At 40.2% G+C, this 22,027-nt stretch overlaps 1 protein-coding gene across 5 annotated transcripts in view; it reads left to right on the top strand.

The window, feature by feature from the left end:
* The window catches only part of FOXP4 (forkhead box P4), a 152,268-nt gene that overhangs the window by 56,270 nt on the left and 73,971 nt on the right, over positions 1 to 22,027 (top strand). For all 5 annotated transcript variants that reach the window (XM_081195835.1, XM_081195836.1, XM_081195837.1 and 2 more), the window contains one exon: positions 10,096 to 10,185. In XM_081195835.1, coding sequence (XP_081051961.1) covers positions 10,096 to 10,185 — 90 coding nt within the window. The remainder of the gene's footprint in view (positions 1 to 10,095; positions 10,186 to 22,027) is intronic.

Raw genomic sequence — 22,027 nt, 5'->3', positions numbered from 1 at the left:
GTAACCTAGTTGATCTTTCAGATATTGCAATAAACTTTCTTGTTTTGCTGCTTTTGCTTTCATTCTTTTTTTTCTGATCACCACTTGCTTGCTTTTACTCTCCTCGATTCTACTCTGTGATCCTAGATGAAACCCTTCTCTTGAAGGATTTCTTTGCAATTACCTCCTGTTTTCTCTCTCTTCATCTTCTCCTAATAAGGCGGTTTCACTATTTAGCTCCGTTCTTTCTACTATAATTTATTCTTCTGCCTGGTCTCATAATCCTTTCTTTCTCAGCCTTGGCTTACAGTACTTCTTACTTCTAGTCTCTTCATTCATATATTAGACAACTTGCACGTTAATGGCGCAGGTCCTGAGCACACTGGTTTTTTAGAAGTCTAGACTTAACGCTCACCCTTTTCCCCTGTTAGGCAATATTCAAAACTGATTTTTCCACAATGCTCATTGTCTCTCTTCAGTTGTTAAATTATTGTGCTACCTTTTTTCTTCTTTCTCTCACTCAGCTCCTCAGAGTCTTGGTCATTTTTTGTGATATAAATCAACTGCTGTTTATTTCTGATATTTATGGCATTTGCTTCTTTTCCCCTTTCTTTTTGGAACCTCTCTGCTGCCTTCTTTTTCCTTTACCCCCTGTTTCTTTGAATGGTCTTTCTGTTTGTCTTCATCCAAAAAGACCTTTGGTTCTTTTATTCCTGTTTTGTCTTTTTCCCTTAAAAAGGTTTCTAGAGATCTTACCATTACCTATATTTTTGTAACGTTTTGGCAAGCTTTCCCTTATCACTAACTGATTCTGTTGACAATCATTTAATTTATCTTATTTTCTTTCTTTCTAAACTGGTTGAATATGTTTTCTTTCATTTGTTGGTTTTTCTTTTACCTAACTCTATTTGATCTTCATCAGTTTTTTGTTTGTTCTTACCACTCAGCAGAAGCTACTTTTACTTTATTTAATTATCAGTCAAGTGAAGAGTGCTAATAGTCTATTCATCTTGATCTGTCCTTGTTCTTCTTGTTCTGTCCTCTCAATACTTTTGGTCATTCTCTTCATTTTTGTCTTATCTATCTAACCATACTTGCCACATTTCCATTAATGGTTCTTTTGTTTCCTTGTCCTCTTCCTCTGTCTACCAATGTTTTTAAATGTTCTATTTTAATCACCTTGCTTTTTATTCTTGTCCATGTCTTATTTTTTGGTTATAATAATCATGTTCATGGTGACAATGTTGTGTTACTTTCTGTCTCTGATCTTTTCTCTTCTTTTGTTAATTTTTCATCTTGTCTTCTTATTTCCTCATGGCTTTCTCATTCTCTGAACCCAAATCTTTCAAAGAGAATATCATATTTTTCCTCTGGACTCTTCTCTTTCCATTTCTTTATCTATTGATCATGTGATTACTACTTCTTCTCCTCAAGATAGAGATCTTAGGGATCCTTGGGGAAGAAGAGTGGACTATAAATGATTATAAACAAACAAATAAACAAATGTTCTCTTCCAATTCCTTCTTTCCTCTCAGATGTCAACATTAGTCTTGTAATTTTCAGTTGTCAGAAAACAACAATTTTAATAACATTTTCTTGTTAATTGTGCCCATGCTTGGTTCCATTATTTTGTCCCGCTTTGCTTATTGTTTTAGTTGATCATTGCTTCAACCTATTGAGTGTATTATTCAGTGTTGGTCATACTCAGAGTAGATAAATTGAAGTCAATGGGGTTACTCTGATGTAGAATATCACTTAGTTTTTATTTGGGGATCTATTACCCATCTTATTTTTTCTGCATGCAAATATATCATGTTTCTGAATATATATTTAGCTTCACTTGTTACCTTTTTCCATCTTTGCATTGAAGGTTCTCTTATCTTCAGATACATTCATTTTCTAGCTCTTGCTTATCATTTCCATATTCTATTACTGATTATTTGCATTCCTCTAATTTTTCATTCCTTGTTAAAACCTACATCCCCATGCCTAGCCCTTTGTCTCTTTGTGCTTTTATCTACAGAACTCTTTACCAGCAAGTTTGTTTCATGTTATTGATCAGTTTCAATTTTATAATAGTTTTTGTTGTTGTTAGGCTAATAAAGGAAATAAATGGCATAATCATTACTCTGGGACCCAAGGTGCTTTGTGTATTGAATACTTGTAGTAGGAGGGGCTAAAAGGATAGAATTTAGTCCTTAAAACAGGTATGGGGCATTATACCTCCAACATCTTCCTTCATTAGACAGTGCTTTCCTATACAAATGTTGTGGAGTCTAATATACTCAAATATTAATTTTTGCTAGATCAGTCTCAGTTTCAAGTCTAAGGAAATTTTCCATACAGACTCTAAAGCAAATTTTCATTGTTTGGGCTGCATGATGCCCTCTAATTCCCTATTCCACACCTGAGTTCTTGAGCTTATTGTTGCACTCCACACCAATCTCCAAGCTTTGTGAGATTCCATTTTTTAAATAATATAATATAATATAATATAATATTAATTTTTCAAATTTTACATTATAAATTAAACATCTTTTATTATACTATACATTTATTGACTTCCTCCCCTCCCAAGCCGTGTGAGATTCCAGGAGTTCCAGATGCTTGCCCAAGGTTGTGTGTTTCCTTTTGGAATTAGGGACAGTGGAGACTGTGGTGTCTTTATGATCTATGGTTTATTTACACATATATACAACCTGAGCCTATAATGGAGGGATTCACCTTATTAACACCCCATTGCCCACAGCCTTGGAATCATAGAATCATAGAATCATAGAGTTGGAAGAGACCACAAGGGCCATCGAGTCCAACCCTCTGCCAAGCAGGAAACACCATCAGAGCACTCCTGACATATGGTTGTCAAGCCTCTGCTTAAAGACCTCCAAAGAAGGAGACTCCACCACACTCCTTGGCAGCAAATTCCACTGTCGAACAGCTCTTACTGTCAGGAAGTTCTTCCTAATGTTTAGGTGGAATCTTCTTTCTTGTAGTTTGGCTCCATTGCTCCGTGTCCGCTTCTCTGGAGCAGCAGAAAACAACCTTTCTCCCTCCTCTATGTGACATCCTTTTATATATTTGAACATGGCTATCATATCACCCCTTAACCTCCTCTTCTCCAGGCTAAACATGCCCAGCTCCCTTAGCCGTTCCTCATAAGGCATCGTTTCCAGGCCTTTGACCATTTTGGTTGCCCTCCTCTGGACACGTTCCAGTTTGTCAGTGTCCTTCTTGAATTGTGGTGCCCAGAACTGGACACAGTACTCCAGGTGAGGTCTGACCAGAGCAGAATACAGTGGCACTATTACTTCCCTTGATCTAGATGCTATACTCCTATTGATGCAGCCCAGAATTGCATTGGCTTTTTTAGCTGCCGCGTCACACTGTTGGCTCATGTCAAGTTTGTGGTCAACCAAGACTCCTAGATCCTTTTCACATGTACTGCTCTCAAGCCAGGTGTCACCCATCTTGTATTTGTGCCTCTCATTTTTTTTTTGCCCAAGTGCAATACTTTACATTTCTCCCTGTTAAAATTCATCTTGTTTGTTTTGGCCCAGTTTTCTAATCTGTCAAGGTCGTTTTGAAGTGTGATCCTGTCCTCTGGGGTGTTAGCCACCCCTCCCAGTTTGGTGTCATCTGCAAATTTGATCAGGATGCCCTTGAGTCCATCATCCAAGTCGTTGACAAAGATGTTGAATAAGACCGGGCCCAAGACAGAACCCTGTGGCACCCCACTAGTCACTCTTCTCCAGGATGAAGAGGAACCATTGATGAGCACCCTTTGGGTTCGGTCAGTCAGCCAGTTACAAATCCACTGAGTGGTAGCATAGTCAAGACCGCATTTTACCAGCTTCTTTACAAGAATATCATGGGGCACCTTGTCAAATGCCTTACTGAATCAAGGTAGGCTATATCCACTGCGTTCCCTTCATCTACCAGGCTTGTAATTCTGTCAAAAAACGAGATCAGGTTAGTCTGACATGACTTATTTTTCAGAAATCCATGCTGACTATTGGTGATCACAGCATTCCTTTCTAGGTGTTCACAGACTGTTTTCTTAATGATCTGCTCCAGAATCTTCCCTGGTATTGATGTCAGACTGACTGGGCGGTAATTATTTGGGTCCTCTCTTTTCCCCTTTTTGAAAATAGGGACAACATTTGCCCTTCTCCAGTTTGCCGGGACTTCGCCTGTTCTCCAGGAATTCTCAAAGATGACTGCCAGTGGTTCTGAGATCACATCTGCCAGTTCTTTTAATACTCTTGGATGCAGTTCATCTGGCCCTGGAGACTTGAATACATCTAAACTAGCCAAGTATTCTTGTACTATCTCCTTAGTTATTCTGGGCTGTGTTTCCTTTGCTGAATCATTTGCTCCAAATTCTTCAGATTTCTGCTGGATTCCAGCAGAAATCAGACATGGCTCTCTCTAGCTTGCTGCTTTACTTTTAGGTCACATCACTGGTAAACTCTGCTCTCAACTCTGGCTTTTTCTGTTGAGAAGGGCCCCCCGCCCATTTGCTGTCTCACGCCGAGCCCTTTAATCCTCCACCACCTCACCAGGAAGCTAGTTTGGTTATTCCCTGGAATTAGAAGCCTTGATTAGCTTTAAACAGTTGCTGGATCAAGGCATCAGAGGAGTATGACCCCCCCACCCCCCAAAAACCTTGTAACACTTATAAACAACAGTTTACAAGTTTAGTTGTCTGTTACGTGGCATAGAATCTTTCCTTTTATGAAACCTAGACCCCAGCACTAACCATCTAAATAAGGGTGCCAAATAACCCATCTCTAAAATTGCCCAAGCTGGGGAATTCAAGGAAGGGGGGGAAATTGCCAATCTTTTGTACATGCTGACAAATATGCCCTGTCATGTAAACTAATATCTGCCTCCTTCCAATATTGGCAGCTGCATTCTCTTAAGTGAAAAATGTAGTGTAGAATTATCCTGCATAAACTTCTGAAATATGTCATTAGTCCTTTGAAAAGATACTTGGAGATTATGCAACGAAACACCACATAGTATATTTATTATCCATGACAAAATATTCATCTAAAGTGCATTAACCTAACCCCAAATATTAAATTTGAGTGAGGCTCATTGTTCCAAATCACTGGAAAACCTTTATCAACCGATTCAAATTCAGTGTAATTGTTTGATGAATATCTCCTGGAACCAAAATACCTAGCTATGTTAAGACCTCTGGGCACCAACGAAATCACCAGTTAGTATACAAAGTAAGTTGTCTGCAATTGCCCACTGGTATTAATTCAGATTTTGCCCAATTACTTGTATATCCTGAATAGTCTACCCAAGCTATTAATTACTCTTTATTAATTCTGCTTTGGGTGTTTCAGGTCTACTAATGAATAATAATAACACATCCATGTGTAAAGCTAATTTAAATTATACTTGATAATGAACAAAACCACAAATCGCCCTCTTCCAACTGATTGCACATGCAATCAGTGGTTCCAAACATATATCAGAAGGCAGCCCTATCTGGTAACCTGTTCCAGACCAAATGGTTCTTAAAGAATTTCATTTGTTCTTACTTTCAGTTTAGGAGAGAGGTATAAAATTATAATTCATTTAAACATTTATGAGAAAATCCAAACTTTTCCAAATAACCAGGCAATTAGGTTCTTGAACTGAAGGCACATGCCTGTTTCTACCTATTTCGTGGTAGTAGTGGGGGTGAGCTTTCCTTTTAAATGGATTGAGAGCAAACTACTAGTTTCCATATTGTCAGGTGGTTGGAAAATTGTATGCTGCCTATAAAAAAAAAATGTTGGCTACCAGTACATATGACTAGCATGTTGACTTTAAAATAGTTATGGAGAAGTGTCTCTACTGTGTTGGAATTTGCTGTTTGAAAAGTGGAGCCATGTATACTTCTGTGTCCTAGTTTTGTGTTTTTCCCCCCTGCTCATTTTTCTCCCATTCCTGATTGTATGGCCTTCTGTGGGTGAGCTGCATAGTTGTTACAGGGAGACCCCAGTGTGAGACTGTAAGGCCATGTCATTTTTCCCTGTAAATCTTGTAATTTCTTGCTTCAGAGCACAACAAAGTGAGAGAGTCAGCAGGGAGTGAATTAAATTCCCCCATGAGAGCTTGTATGGGGTGGGCCTCTTATATTCTGTCCACTGTTCCCTTGGCTCTCATGCACCATGCTGTGCATCCCCTTAATCGAGCAGCAGGTCTCCTGCGTACCAGCCTGGCTTGGTGCCCTCTTGACATGTTCCGGCACCCGTCACGAGCCGTATTCTTCTAGCACAAGCCACTACCAGGCTTAATAAACTCACACAGACTTTACAGGGTTCCCAAAGCCCATAAAACAGGGGGCTGTCCCTGCTGTCCCCTTGTGAACAAAGCTACTGTTGTGTGGCTAATGCAATTAAAATGGGGTCTATTGGAGACTTCATACAGCTGGCTACAGCATCCCAGTTTCTTCTGGCAAGCTGGCCTTCCGATCATTATGGCACTAGTGTTGTAGTAGAGCTCTTTTCTCTCCTCAATTTGTGTAGGACTCCTCTTGAACTTTGATTGGCTAATTAATTGATTGATTGAACTAATGAAGCATAATTAATTAAAATAGTGAAGCATTGAAAGAGAGATTAGGAAGCAGACGTGTGAAGTGCTGAAAGACTTTCCGAGGGTCGGAGAGTTAGGTGAAATAAGACTCCAGTTTTGTTCCTGATTCTTACTCTGCGTTATAAAGGAACAGTTATCTTTTCTGAGCCTCTATTTCTTCATTTGTCAAATTGTTGGAAGGATTTTACAACAATCCTTGAACTTACCTTTTCAGTTGGGTGTTATTTCTTGTGAGGTCAGTGATATTATAAATCCACACTTTAGTCAATAAGGACACAGAGCGGAATGGATTCAGTCCACGTCACATGGAAGGTCAGTACAACTGTGCCATGACTAAAACCCAACCCTCTTAAATTGCAGTCAAATCCACCCTTCCTTGGGGCAACTGTCCTTGGGCAAAAATTGCTGCAAAATGGAAGCTTTTAAAGGGAAGGCGCAGGCTGTTCTGTACACATTGGAAGAGGATGAAAGTGCTGTCTGAGCTGTTGCCACAGGTATTTGGAAGCCAGATGGTGCAGCTGAAACTTTAAACCTGTTGAATTTTGAATGGGATTTCATTGCGACTGTTTTCTTTTGTCATTTTGGTTGATGCCTGTATAGTAGGCAAATCCAAGGAAACATCGCTTTCATTTCCGAAGAAGGCAACACACACCACCTTAGATTTATAGAACTATTTATACAGAAATGGACTGTTGATATCTTACTTTTCATGTGTTGACATGTAGACCAGTGAACTTTATTGAAAACACCAAGTCTAAAAATTATTTAGTCTGTGGCATTTTCCATTGTTGCTGCATGCCTTCTCAAATGAACACAATGCAGTTTCAGTGCTTGTTTGTCCTGTAAAGTACATATTTAGGAGCATGTTTTTGAGTTTTATATGACTGACAATTGTATTAGGTTTGTTGATATTGTGGGTGGGTGGAGAAGTTGCTATAAGAGACTTTTAGCACTTTTTGTGTGACTGAGGAAGTGTCTGTAACTTTGTTGCTTTTTAGCCAATAAGCTGCTTCTAAAGACTGTGTTTGCAATCTTGCACTTCTTTTAGCATTTAGTGAAACTGTAATAAAACACCTGGTATCCTTTGGACATCTGTGTGGTGTCTTAATGTAAAGTCAGCTGGAAAAAAATTGGGTGTCTGCCTTAAAGACGCACATATGGTGTGCTTTCAAACCTATAGTGATGCTAACCTTTAAAGTTTACATGCATGGTATATCTGATGTATATGCAGTATGCAACACAGATCATATCGAAACTTTGTAATATTAAAATACATTTTAAAAATTGCTCATGTGTTTTTCATAGCTGTGTGATGAGTATGTTCTTCCTTATAATTGTGCTGAATACTGTCGTAGAAATAAAATTACTTGCAAACATCCCTGCTGTGTTCCCAGATATGGTGTATGCATAAGAGATATTCATGAGATCACTTTGTAACATGTGTGTAGATACTCTTGTTTACAATGTGTGTCCATATGCGTTGCACGTAGCACACATGCATATCTATCTACACTGCAAAACTAGGTTGTGCCCATGTTTAAGTTATGCATCAGTCTCATTCGTAGCTACAACAATACAGTCTCTGTCTTGCATTTACATGCCATGGTGTATGCAATTATATTGTATACGGGTAAGTGTGCACACACTAATTTGATCCATGTGTTGAAAATCAGCTGCTCCTCCAAACAGAGAGAGTACGGTACAGTATGTAAGGTTTAAATGCCTGACGGAAAGTAACTTTGTTCTTTATAGCTGGAAATGTGGAAAATTAACAAGCGGTTCTTTCTCTGGGACACACCCTGCAAGTGCCTCTGCTGACTGGGGAGAGCACAGCCGCCCTTTGGAAGCCAGAGTCTTGATTTACGGCTGCGGTGTTGACAGCTCAGTGGAACCCACATGCTGTTTGCAGCACCGCCAAGCTGGGCTATGACCCATCGACCTCTACCTCCGTGCTCCCCCCTCCTGTCTCTATGCTGTAATAAAAACCTGTCTTGCAGGCAGGGCTACAATGACTTTGTTGTTCAGAAATGTACCAATTTTTTTAAAAAATAATTCTTCTCAAAGCAAAAATAAGAAACGTATGAGGAAGTGGGGCTTTGGGAGCAGCCGCTTTTGGTACCACAGGATTGTTTGTGTTAGGGGTTATTCTCTGCTTGCAGTCTGCTCTTGGCTCCTGAATGAAACCCCTCTCCTCTGCTCTTTGCAAGCATAGACTTTTTCCCTCTGCGGTATGGCTGCTGTGATGTGACATATTAGAGTGCACTTCCCTCCCATGCCTGTGTGTTCTTTTTTAAAGTACCATGCCTTCATGCACACCTTTCTATTTTCCACTTCTTCAGCTCTCCACCCTCTGCTTGCCAGTCATGGTTTGTTGTTGAGCTTACCAGGCTAGCCATTGCCTGTGATCACGCACAGGAATGCCATCAGCTCCTGAAGAGACATATCAGTGGCCTGAAGAAGGGGGAGAAGCCCTTTCCCCATCTTCACTGGGGATACTTAAAGTCCTGTGTGTCTTGAAGGAAGACAGAAGTGAGGAAGCACAGGCCAGAGAGCCCATTCCAGCAGCTCCTGAATGAACCATTAGTCTGCCTGAGAGAATTCTGTTGTATATTATGTACAACTGGTTTCTTTTTGTAGTGGGTGTTTTTTAGTAGTTTTAAATTTTGGATTATGTGTTGGGAGTCTTGGCTGAAACATGGTATCTTAATAGAACAAGTAAGTAAAAAATACCCATAGTTCTATATGTAGTGACTACTTAATTTGTTATACAAATTTTATTCCCAGCTGCCTAGAATATTTGAATCTGGCAGGATTTTTAACAATCTGTATCCAGAATGTCATTCTTGAAGGTATATTGGCCCATCTAGACCAATCTGTGTACAGACATAATCTATGCTTGTATTTGAGACTTGAAAGACCAAGGTGGAGTGGGGTAAATCTAAATTGAGTTAGGCCAATGGATGCCTATTCCTTTTGACTGTTGCCAAAAGACTATTGATCCCATCCTCTCCATCCTAAAAACAATATGCAGCTACTTGACGCTGCACTATCTCTGTGTTGCTATGAGATTGGAGTGGGATATGGACACAGAGAAAATCAGATCAAGAAAATAAATTTCATTTCCTTGGATCTATCTTCTTAAATGTTATTTCCTTATTAATATGGCTCTTATGTTGGAGTTCCAGTAGTCTCCCATGCTGATAGCTGGTGAGGACTATTTCTGTTTTAGCTTAGTCTTCCAGCATCCTGGATCATTCTTTGGTCTCTGATCTTTCTGGTAATGTGAACCTTCACAATGGTGGAAGAGAAATGCCTGGCTTCATGGAGGTCCTGCTATTTGTGGTCTTTCTGTGCCAGTGTTGCATGCTTAATACAAACTACTTTGGCAAGTAATATTTGATCTGCTGTCTTGAGTATGTGAGTAGTTATTTTTCAAATTTGATGGCAAGTTTGCATTGGAAAGAATATAAAAAGACTCCACTTTTTAAATCTTCATCCTGTACTGTATATCTTTCCCTCCAGGCTCTTCAGGTAGCACGGCAGTTCCTTCTGCAACAGGCAACAGGGCTGACTTCTCCCAGCAGCAATGAAAATAAGCAGCCAGCAGTCCAGGTGAGAGGATAAGAGCTTTCTGGCAAAAAGTGCCTCTGAAAAGCTATGCTTCCTGATGTGATTTTAAAAAACTCACTGCTGATCCTCTGAATTACAAACTTTTGGTCCTTAAATACTATAGTATTAAGATATATTAGTATTCCTTATATACCTAATGTTACTGTGGTCTTTGGAGGTATTGCACTATGGTTGTTTCCATTACACAGATGATAATTTAATTTTTGTTCCATGTTCCAAGCTGGTATTTACCTAGTAGGCCACCTTCCATGTCAGTTGATTGATGAGGTTGTCACTACTGAATACATTCTTGGTGTGTGTGTGTGTGTGTGTGTGTGTGTGTGTATTGTGGCACCCATACTAAATTTTTCATTGCCAAAGCAAGCCAAACAACTATTTAAAGATGTCATTCAAGGTCATATGGCTTGACCATTTATAGAACTTTGTACTTGTTGAGTACTTCTGGAGAAGTGCGCTGAAATTATTTAATTCATTGAGAGTTAATATCGGAGGAAGGCAGAAACATCTGGATTGTATTCTATGATTCTATGAACTTGAAGTGAGAGTAGCATCTGTATTCTTGTAGATTAACTTCTGTGAACTGCCCTGAGATCTTATGATGAAGGACAGTAAATACATACATACATACATGCATACATACATACATACATACATACATACATACTTTTGACTGATAGAGCCATTTGGGCAGAACTTGGTTAAGACACCTGTGTGTTTGATTCCCATTATGGATATGATGTTTAAAGTGGCTCAGAGCAGTGAGTTGGATTCTGATATGTGGAAGCAGATGTGTTATTGGAAGCTTTTTTTAGGTTTTGAGTCTGGAGGAGAGTGTACTGAGAAAAGCGTCAGAGTTGCTGGATGCCATAGTGCTCTGGGGTAGCAAGAACCTATGGCAGCATTCCCAGGTTCTACAAAGAATGTTAAACAATAAGGTGTAGACGAGCTTGCTGAGGACTAAACGCCTGCCAATATTCTGCATTAGTATGTGATATGGCACGGTTGGGCTTTGAGCCTTTTTCTTTAAGGACTGGATTCACACAGCCACATGGGCCACATGTACTCCATTTTCAGGTGAGGTTGCACTGTTTCATGACAGACTGGCAATCTGTAGCACTTGTCACCGGCACAGAGTGCAGTTTTGCTCCTACTGTTCAACCCACTTTAGTAACAGAACGGTAGCATGCCAAAACATGATCTAGGCTCATCTTTGAACCACTAGTTGATTAGGCTCAGAAGGAAATTGGCCACTGCCTATTGCTCCTGTGGATTTGTTTATTTGGGACACTTCACATTTGAGATGTTGCCATGTCAGTGAGATGCCATAAATGGTGGCAGTGTTTATGGAAATCTTGCTATAAAGTTGCTATGAAGGGAATAGTTAAAGAAAGTCTGGAATCAACAGCTTTCCTTTTGACAACAGTGAGGCAAATAATAGCTGCTAATTGGAAATCTCCTAAACTCCTATATATTCTGTAGTGGCATGAAAAGGGAATAAACCTCTTACTACTAACTTTCTTATTTATAAAAGAAGCAAGGAGGGCTGTGCTCCCAGTAAACTCACAGAACAATTGAGTTTATAATTTTAAATTCACAAAATATTCATGCTTTATTTTCATTTGTTTAATTGTAATAACAGGTTTGCCTCATAATTAACCAGGCTGCTGAGCAATATATACTGATCAATTGTTACTTTATGCTTAATTTCCCTCATACTCTTTTCTTATTTTCTTTCTTCTTTTTATTTAAATATGTTTTGACTTTTTAATGTTTTATAAACAAGATCTGTTTAGTTATCTTTTACTATGTATATCTTATCAATCTAAATAGAAAATAAAGACATAGCCAAATGGGTTAATCAACCCTGTCTTTGCTTGCCCACCCACTTCCTTGCTGTCTTCATCCTTTCGGACTGTCATATCTGTCCACCATTTTATTTGATCTCACTCTAAGTTTACGTCCCTTCCCCTATTGATTCCTATTTAGCTAAAGCATATCCCTGTGACCATGTTAGTGAAGTCTCCATATCAGAGCATATACTTTGCATGCATAAGATCCTGCGCTCAGCCCCCACCATCTTCAGCTAAATGATCTTGGATAGCAAGAGAGAGTTCTACTTAAGACCATGACTGGAGCTAATAATGACCTGACAATTCTGAGTTAGATGATCCTATCTGTTATAATTCCATCCTAGACTATTTCATCTTAACTATTTCTTCGTGATTTCAATTGGAGAGTGAGAAGCTAAATGATTTTTTAAATAGACCACTGATGTCATAACTTATCCAGTTCTGACACAACTGCCATTCACTCTGTAATTACCTGATTTCATATTGGTCAGTGAATTTGGGTGCATGTGTCCCCCAGATGAAAGGTCATACACTCACCATAATCAGTGCATTCTTGGATTCTGTGTAGCCCCATAAATGAGAGTGTGCTAGCACAATACCACAGGCATTAATTTATAGAAAGCTCAGGAAGACCAGGAGTAATGGCTCCCTTGCCCATCCTCAATAACTGATCATAAATGAAGTTAGCAGGCACCGTCACTACTTTCTGCTCAGTCCCATCCCCTAACCATTGCAGAGAGGTCCTATAAGACAAGTAAAAATAGTCATGATCCTCTGGATATTTTCATAGTGTTTGGATGGAGGGTAAGATGTGTGACTGCACATGATACCTATTTTTAAAAATAACAGGTGAGCAATTATTTGTTTCTTACTCATGGATTCTGTGCAACCCCTCATAGGGGAGAATATTTTGTTCTTTCATTGTAAAGAGGAAATGGGCAGCAATGCTGTGAGATCTCATTCAGGGCAGGAATTGTGAAGGCTGCTTCATGTCCAGTTTGTACTGCTTAGCAAAAGTCAAACCTGTGGACCAGGTTGCTGCCCTGTGGATCTTAGTGATGGCTATGCCTCTTGACAGCTGTAGAGTCATCATGAAGCTATTGGAGTGTGCAAAAAACAGATCTGGACAATTAACGTTCTGCATCTCATGGCAGTGTGAAATTGTCTTGACAATCCAGTGAGAGAGACAGTTGAGCCGATATGGGATATCCATTTAGAAGGGCCTCCATACCACGCAAAGAGAGAACTAGATGTCCCCCCCCCAAAAAAAAAACAACACCAACAGACAAACCCTGTCCAGTGTAGATGGCCAGAGCATGACAGAGATCTGAGGAATGCTACAACTACCTGCCATCTGCATACAGAGTAGAAGAATACACAGGCGAAACTAGCCATTGGAAGGTGTGGAAGTCAGATGCTACCTTATGTTTTAAGTTGTGTTCTTAAAGGGGGTCCAAACATAGCAGCTACCTTGCTAAGATGTCAAGTTGGTGTAAGAGCAACAAGGATGGTGTAGGATAGCCAAGAGAGCTGGCAAGTTACCAAGGGTTCAGATGGTGTCTTCATGAGTGAAGTAATTTTAAAAGAGATTCAGTTGTGAAGCACAAGGAGGAAGAGACGGAAGCATGTTGGCTGAACCTTGTTAGAGTCATTAAAATAAGACGTGTTAAAAAGAGACATTCCACTGGATGGCAAAAAGCTGATTTTGCAGCCATGTGGACTTTAATATTTGACCAAGTAAGGCCAAAGCCTTTCAGTGAAAGGAAACAGGTGAGGGCTTGAGTCAGCATAGCTGAGTCCGTGGCAACATAATTAATCGTGAAGTGCTTCCAGTTAATAGATTAAAAAAATGATGTGTTAGCCTAGTAAGGGGGCTGTAGGAGCCAGACACACAGATGGTGGTTGGGGTGTGGGAATCTGACCCTTTTGCCTGAATATCTAGTCTGGGATAATGGAAAATGATGCTGTGTAGTCTTTGGTCATTTGTAGAAATGTTGAAAACTACAAGGTGGGCAGGGTGGCCTTAGAAGAATACGTGGCTTTTGATCAATGAAACCTTCTCAGAAGTGGAACATTGACCATCAAATATATATCTTTGCAAGCCCTGCCCCCTCACAATATAATGCTCAAAACATGAGCTGCAGATTATTGTTCATTCTGTGTGATTCAGAAAGATGTTGGATGCACTCAAAGATCTTTTGTTGCTCCGTGTCTCTCTTCCACTCTTCTTCAAAACATTTCCTATCATGCTTGACATTATGTTGTCACGTTGTGCTCTGCCCCTCTCCGATAAATGACAGCCAATGATATGACACAAGGGCAATGCATAGCATGATGACATCACATCACACATTGTGTTAATGTAGACACTATGAGGAAGAGGGTGAGAGAGACGTGGAGAGGCAGCAGTTCTGTGCTTCTTGTAACACCTAGTTACACTCTGAATAAGTTACACCCGAAGCACAAAGCCCGCTCTTCAGATGCAAAGCTATAAAAGTGTCCTGCTTTCAGCTTTGAATGTCCCTAAAGATGTTGCCAAGATGGAGGTCATTGAACATGTACATGCCATTGAGGGCAGCAGGTTTGGGACATGAAAGGGCTTGCAAAATGAGCATAAATTCAGGTCTAAAGGAGGAACAGCAAGAGAAGGGGGGGAAGCCCAAGTGAATGGAAAGTGACAATTTTAAATAGCTGTGTGGAGGGGTTCTCCCTTCAGGCTAATTAAATTTATCGGCGAACAGCAGGTTACCTTATTAGAGCCACGTGGGTTTAATTAACAAAGGAAAGTAATTAGTATGTGCTCTCCTGGAGCTGAAGGTCCCGCCTATACCAAACTGAACTGCCTCCACAGTTTGCTGGAAATGGAGGAAACCCAGTGGATGAGAGTATGGAGATGTGGGAGGCTGCCTTCTGCTTTTCTGGACACCCCAGGGAGCCAAATCTATGCAGTGGTCTCAGCACTGTTTGTTCTCATTTTCTTTCTGTTGAAATATGTCTAGAATAAAGCAAGGGGATTATATTGCTTGTTGTGTTCCCCTCTCACTTATTCTATTTAGTTTGGAACCACATACCTGCAGTTTGATCTTGAGTGTTTAAGCTCTCCTTATCTAGGTCTGTTGCATTTATTTTTTCACTTGGCTGCCTATTTCTAAACCTATCAAATCGAATTGGTATAGGCTCACTTACCTTCAAGGCACCATTGTTGGCACTGAAGGCAATAAGACTTCATCTGATGTCCAGCACCCCTATTCATGTCTTAAAATATTGTTGAAGATGTTAATCTTCAGAACAGCCAGATGGGACTAGGATTAGCAAAACTAAAGCCATTTTGGGGGATTTTACCAGTTTAATGTGTCGGTTTCGGCATCTCTAACCATTACAGTGCAATGAAGGTTAGGGTCTTTTGGACTCTTCTCCACCCCAATTTTCCAAACCTGATCAATGAAAAATAACATTGGAACCAGTTCTAAGCTTTCACAGTATCCATTCCACAAAATAGCTTTGCTTATATGTTCTGATCTCTCTCTATCAGGAGTGCCTGTAAGTTCCTGGCAATATATTAGGTGACTTTACTTTATTCCAAGAAGTTTTAAATGGAGCCCTGCTGGGAGTTTTCCACTGACTTCATTGTTTTTTCAACAAGCTTTGGATTAGGCCCAAGCACCTCCTATATTGGAACAGTGGCTATGGAAGACCATTACTTGAAATGCAGTAAATTTAGAAAAGGCAGATGGCTATAGGGGAAAATCCTATATTGGCAGGGAGACTGTCTTTATGCCCTAATGGGTCTTTTCCAGTCTTGAAAATGCACTATAAAAATGCCATCTCTTAAGGGAGTTTGTGGGATATGATGGAATCCAGACCTGGCCTGAAACATTTTTCCTTCTCTTCTAAACCACCACCTCCTCCTCTTTCCCTCGGGCCTCTATAACACCTGCCCTGAAAGGAGTAGCCCTTCTGTGAAGGTACCAGACGGGCCGCCATCTCCATTAATGAGTTTAACTGAAAGTGAAGAAGGCAAAATCACTGCTGATATTAACAGCAATAATTCATCAGGGCTTCTTTCGAGCCAACAGCCAGCTTTTTCCAATAGCTTTTTCAGGAAGGAAATGCAGTCACTGAATGGAAAATATCTTGAAAGAACAAAGGCAGTAAGGGTGAAGTCAGATTCCTGTAATCTGTGAGTGTCTCCTCTTTTTTTTTAGTGTATGTGTTTATATATATTTGTGTGTGTGTGTGTGTGTGTGTGTGTGTGCGCGCACACACACACGTGTGCAAATACACACACAGAGAGACACATGCCCATCTTTTGGAATTTTTCTCTTATTGTTTTTCTCCCCCTGCTGTTTCTTTTCCTGGTAACTATGAAGTGTGTGTATGTGTTGTGTAGCTGTGTCTCTCTAACCTAGTCTCATTCTGTCGTTGCCTGTTTATCTTCCCTTTCACCCTCACTCATTCATGGTCTGTTTTCTCTCTCACACTTTGTTTTTCAATCTCCTTTCTCTCCCCCTTCCTAGTCCACCCTTTCCCAGCCTCCCCTCTGTCTGTCCTGCTGGCTTTCTCAGAGTTAACAGAGCCTGACGTCCTGTCTCCCTCCCCACCTTTTGTGTTGCAAAAGAACTTGTGAAAGTTGTAGACATGAGTCAGGAATAGCTCATAACTCAGCAACCTCTCTCCCCTCCTCATGCCCCGCATTACAACTGGAGGAGGATCTGAATGAGGGGAGATACAGGATTAAGCAGACTCACTTTGAAAGGAAGTTTATCTAACTGGAATGGTGTGGATGAGATTGACCAGGAGAGTTTCTCCAGGCGGGATGGGGGGTGGGGTGCAGATGTAGAGAATATGGGTGAGAATGAAGAATGTATATAGCAAGATTCCTGGGCCAAGGTCTGGCTTGGTGATGGGGTACACCGAGGTGATTGTAAAATATGTGTCAAAGTAATCTGAATTTGTAGTTCCATACGAGCCCCGCTATGGCAAAGTTGAAGTGGAGCAGGAATGCTTCCCTGCCTTTAGGGGAAGCAAAAACCACATACTTCACTTTTTTCCCACTCGCTTGCCAGGGCTGCAGTGGCTGCCTCCCAACCTTTCTCCCTACCCACATAAAGAAAGAAAGCAGAGCGCTTCCCTCAGTCTAGTAGCCTCTGAACTGAGCTGAAAGGATTTTCTGTTTGTTTGCTTTACAAGGAGGGTATAAGGGACTGAAACTAAACAAATTGCACAGCTAGGTACAGAAAGGAAAGCAGCAATTTCCAAGTTTGGAGTGAAAGTGTAACCATATCCTGGACTGGCAGTGAACTGATAGATTTCCTCCTCAGTAGCTGGGAGTGAGAGGGAAGGATAGCACTAGGGAAATAGTTCCAGAACAGGCTGTAAAAATGCTCTCAAATCTCTCTCTCCCTTTCCTCCTTCCCCCTTTCTCTCTCTCTCTCTCCCTCCCTTTCCCTCCCTCACTTATGACTGTTCTTCGGGCAGGTAGGAGACTTAGTCTCCTATAGCCTGCTTTTTAGCACTGCGCTTATACCAAGGTATACACATTGTGATTAGTAAGGAATGCCAAAACTTTGTTTTGACTGTTGATCTTAATGAATGGCGTTATGTCAAATAATCAACATTTTGCCCACATCAAGACTGCAAGCTAAGTCAAACAAATTCACTAACTTTTACCTCCTTTTAAAAGGTGTTTTTCTGTGCCCTAATTTGGTATTGTAATGCAATTTTAATGAACAGAACTAAGCTGGCTGCCTGCCACCTGACTTCAGGGGCCTCTGTCCCCTACTGGACCCTAACTCATCAGTCTGTCTTTGGAGCCACATCCAGATGGCAGCTTTTTATTCTTGTGGCTGGGCTCTTGTCTTACAAAGTGTGTGCATTTTAGAAAGACTCACTAAGCTTAACCGTCTTCATGGCCCAGACTGGTCTCTTATCAGCTGTGAAGACTAGAGGGAAGCTAGTGCAGACTCAGGCTACTCTGTATTTTGGAGACCGCGTGGACCAGAAGTGCAGAAATTACTCCCCTAAAATTCTAGCTATGTAGATAAACGTGCCTGAATGGTCTGTTTTTTAAAAAAATCATTAGTTTTCAAGTTATTATGAAGCCACAGAGAGATGTAAACAATAACAAAAACATTCAATACTATAGCCAACTAAAGACAGGGCATACAAAACCTAAACATATTAAATAAAAGCACCCAATCTAAAATCATGACAATCCTACTTCTCTTGGCTGTGTGGGGGAGAGATACCTGTAAACCGGGAACTAAACTATATAAAATAAAATCCCACCATACTAAATAGAAATGACCAGGATCTTCCTGCCCCTTAGAGACCCATAATGTGTTGTTTTTTTCTGCAATAACTACATTCCAGATATTTTTTTATTATTATTATTATTATTATTATTATTATTATTATTATTATTATTATTATTTTGCATTTATATCCCACTTTTTTTCCTTTTTTTTTTGCAAGGAGCTTTCCTCTTCCTCGTTTAATCCCCCCCAGAAACCTGTGAGGTAGATTAGGCTGAGAGGCACTGACTGGCCCAAGGTCACCCAGTGAGCTTCATCATGGCCAAGTAGGGATTTGAACCCTGGTCTCCTAGGTCCTAGTCTGACACCCTAACCTCTACACCGATTTTTTTAAAAAAACAACCTGTAGGCATTCCCACCAGAGATGGGGAGAAAATCTCTCCCCCCACCCCAACCTCTCCAAAAGTTGCCAGATATATCAGAAGTAATATGAGATAACTGAATCGGTGTATGATGCTATTGGTGTAGAATTTTTAGGGAACATTCTCTCAGATGTGCATGAGTAATCTGTGAAGTGCAAACTCTTTTAAAAATGTAAAGTTCCATTGACCATGCAACATTCTGAATGTGTGCATAAATGTTTTGCTAGAAGAGATCAATCAAAAATAATACTGTGCATGGAACTGTAGAGCTTCAAGGAACCTAAGGATCATCTTGTCCAAACTCTGGACCAGCAGCATTTCTTCCATTCAACTTCACCTGGCAGATTATCTTGTGTTCATTTTCAGGTGTGCTGCTGAGATGTGATTTCAGACAATATACCTTATTGTTGTTTGGTTGTTTCTGTGTCATTTGGAACAAACATGGATGTTAAGGCATTTTTCTCACAGGTGATTTGCAGCCATGCAAAGCCTGCTAGATTTATGACCACACATTTTGGTAGCAAGGTTTCTGAACTGTTGTTGTTATTCTATAAACTGAATAAAATAATATTTGCCACATGAGAAAGTCTCTAAGTGACTTACAAAAGGTTAAGAACATAGAGCATAATATAAAATCTGAAAAAACCAATACATTACAGTAAAAATCATGTATTTATTATAAAATAATAATAAAAACATACCCTAAATAGGCATCAAAGTAATCATAATCCATAAAATGTATTGCATGTTGAATGTATGACTATTTAAGAGTTGCCATTGCAATTCTCTTGATTATTTTAAAATTCTGAAGCCAAATACAAATCATTTTAGTGATGGCAACTTCTCAGTCAGGTGGAGAAGTCATGAGCCTTTCTTCTATATGACATTACTTTCAGCTGTGTCCTAACTGCTTTCTTGATGGTTTTCCCATTCATTCTCTCTCTCTCTCTCTCTCTCTCTCTCTCTCTCTCTCTCTCTCTCTGCTATTTCCAATTGGGTAAACTACAGTCATAGGTTCAGACCAATAGTCACTCCTGAAAATTCCACCCTAGTATAAAGATACAGTGGTACCTCGGGTTACATAAGCTTCAGGTTACATACGCTTCAGGTTACAGACTCTGCTAACTCAGAAATAGTACCTCGGGTTAAGAACTTTGCTTCAGGATGAGAACAGAAATTGCGCGGCGGCGCAACAGCAGCGGGAGGCCCCATTAGCTAAAGTGGTGCTTCAGGTTAAGAACAGTTTCAGGTTAAGAACGGACCTCCGTAACCAGAGGTACCACTGTATCAATATTTGAAATGTTCAAAGAGAACTTCCAGTTTTCCGAATGAAGTGCTAGAACTAAGCCTAATCACTTTGGCTGTAATTTAGGGTAACGGTTTAAAAGTTGCCACCATCTTATTGATTCTTGGTTCCATTGTGAAGTAATATGCAATTCTTAGTTCTAGATCCAAGCATGTGTGACATCAGATGACTTAAAACAAAATTCCTTTGATTCCTTTTTTGTAATTAAATTCTTTTTTAATATCACATTCCGTCCAGGAGAGGAACACGTATTTGATTTCAAGAAGGTAAACTGCTGCTTGTCGTTAGAAACTTTGTGTTGAGGTAATGATAGATAGGTTTAATAACTTGGCCGCTCAAGTTACTGAATGACCATTCATTCTTGATCAGCCCTGGTAGCAACAGTCTCTGTACTTGTAAGTGAATGTCACTTTTCAGCTGGGGTTTCAACAGGTTATAGACAAAGATTCAAAATTCGTGTGGACCTGAAGAAGCATTTTGAAGATAGTGTTACTCCAGCTGACATGAAACAATTAGATATTAGCTATCTCGAGTCTTACCACAATACGTATTCTGATTTAACCTAGGTGATCTAATGGTGCCTTTATCAGCCATTATTTCTACTTTATTTAGTAGACAGAATAGTCATTCATGAAGCTCACTGTGTGCTGCCAGGTCAGCCATTTCCTTATTACATCATCTACCATGTATAGTTGGTGGCAGAGGGGGCCCTTTTGAATGTTCAGCGCCCTCAGATATTGGACGGTGGCAGTCTGGGAGAGGGCATCCTCTGTGGCAGCCCCAAAGTTGTGGGGCTCCCCACAGAGGTGCTTTTGGCACCTTCAGCAAATGCTGAAGACTACCCTGGCTTTTGACACTTGAGATGTATATTTTTGGACCCACCTTCTTTCTATAATTTTATGTTGTTTTAAACTCTATTTAATATTGTGTAATAATTGTGTTTTAATAATAACGTTGGGTTATAATCCTTGTACCTGCCCAGGGACCTTAGGGTGAAGGGCAGGTAATTAATTGTAATAATAATAGTACTGTAATAATATTGTGCTGTATGTTTGCAGTGAAATGCTAAATTGTCCCTAGGTTCCTAGTAAGCTTCTTGCAGCATAATACATAGGTGTGAAATTGCCAGTATTGATTATTTAAGTGGTGGTTTCCTCAGCTGCTTTTCCTCACACACATAAGTTTCTTCTGTGTTAGGATTTCATTTTGAGTGCTGTAGCCCTGTAACTATGCTGCCACTTTCTATTTGTTTGTTTATATATTTTCTTACAGTCATACCTCATGTTGCGTCCGCTTCAGGTTACGTGTTTTCGTGTTGCGTCCCATGGCAACCTGGAAGTACCGGAATGGGTTACTTCCAGTTTCGCCGCTCGCGCAGAAGCGCTAAATCACCCATGCACAGACGCGGTGCTTTAGTTTGCATCAATTCCATGTTACGGACGGGCCTCCGGAATGGATCCCATCCGTAACACGAAGTTCCACTGTATTACATTTCATTCCCGCCTTTCCTCCAAAGAGATTGGGGTGTCTTGCAAGGATTTTCCTCTCTCTTCTCCCCACTCTCCCTGCCCCATATTATCCCCACAACAGTGCTGTTAAATAGATTAAACTAAGAGAATGTGATTGGCCTAAATGTCACCAAGTAAGTCACATGACTGGGAATTTGAACTTGGATCAATGCAATGTTAGCCTGGCACTCTAACCACTATGCTGCATTTGCTCTATGCTGGGCCACGTTTTATTTCCAACCATATGGATTAAATACTTTTCAGAAGGTCTATAGTTGGAATGGTTTTGGATTTCAGAGATCTTCTAGATTCTGTATCAGAGACTAATTTTGCAACAAGATCATGCCTATTGAAAAAAATCTGGTGATTAGAAAGCAACATTAGATTCTCTTTTGCCGTTCTCCTCAAGACCGTCCATTTCTGAAGGAAGATTGTGGAGGAAATCTGAAGACATGTTTGTAGCAGAAGGGGGGGGTGGTACATG

This window comes from Podarcis bocagei (assembly GCF_964188305.1).
Source record: "Podarcis bocagei genome assembly, chromosome: 5".
NCBI classification, from domain to species: Eukaryota; Metazoa; Chordata; class Lepidosauria; order Squamata; family Lacertidae; genus Podarcis; species Podarcis bocagei.
This window is presented reverse-complemented; position numbering and strand designations above follow the sequence as displayed.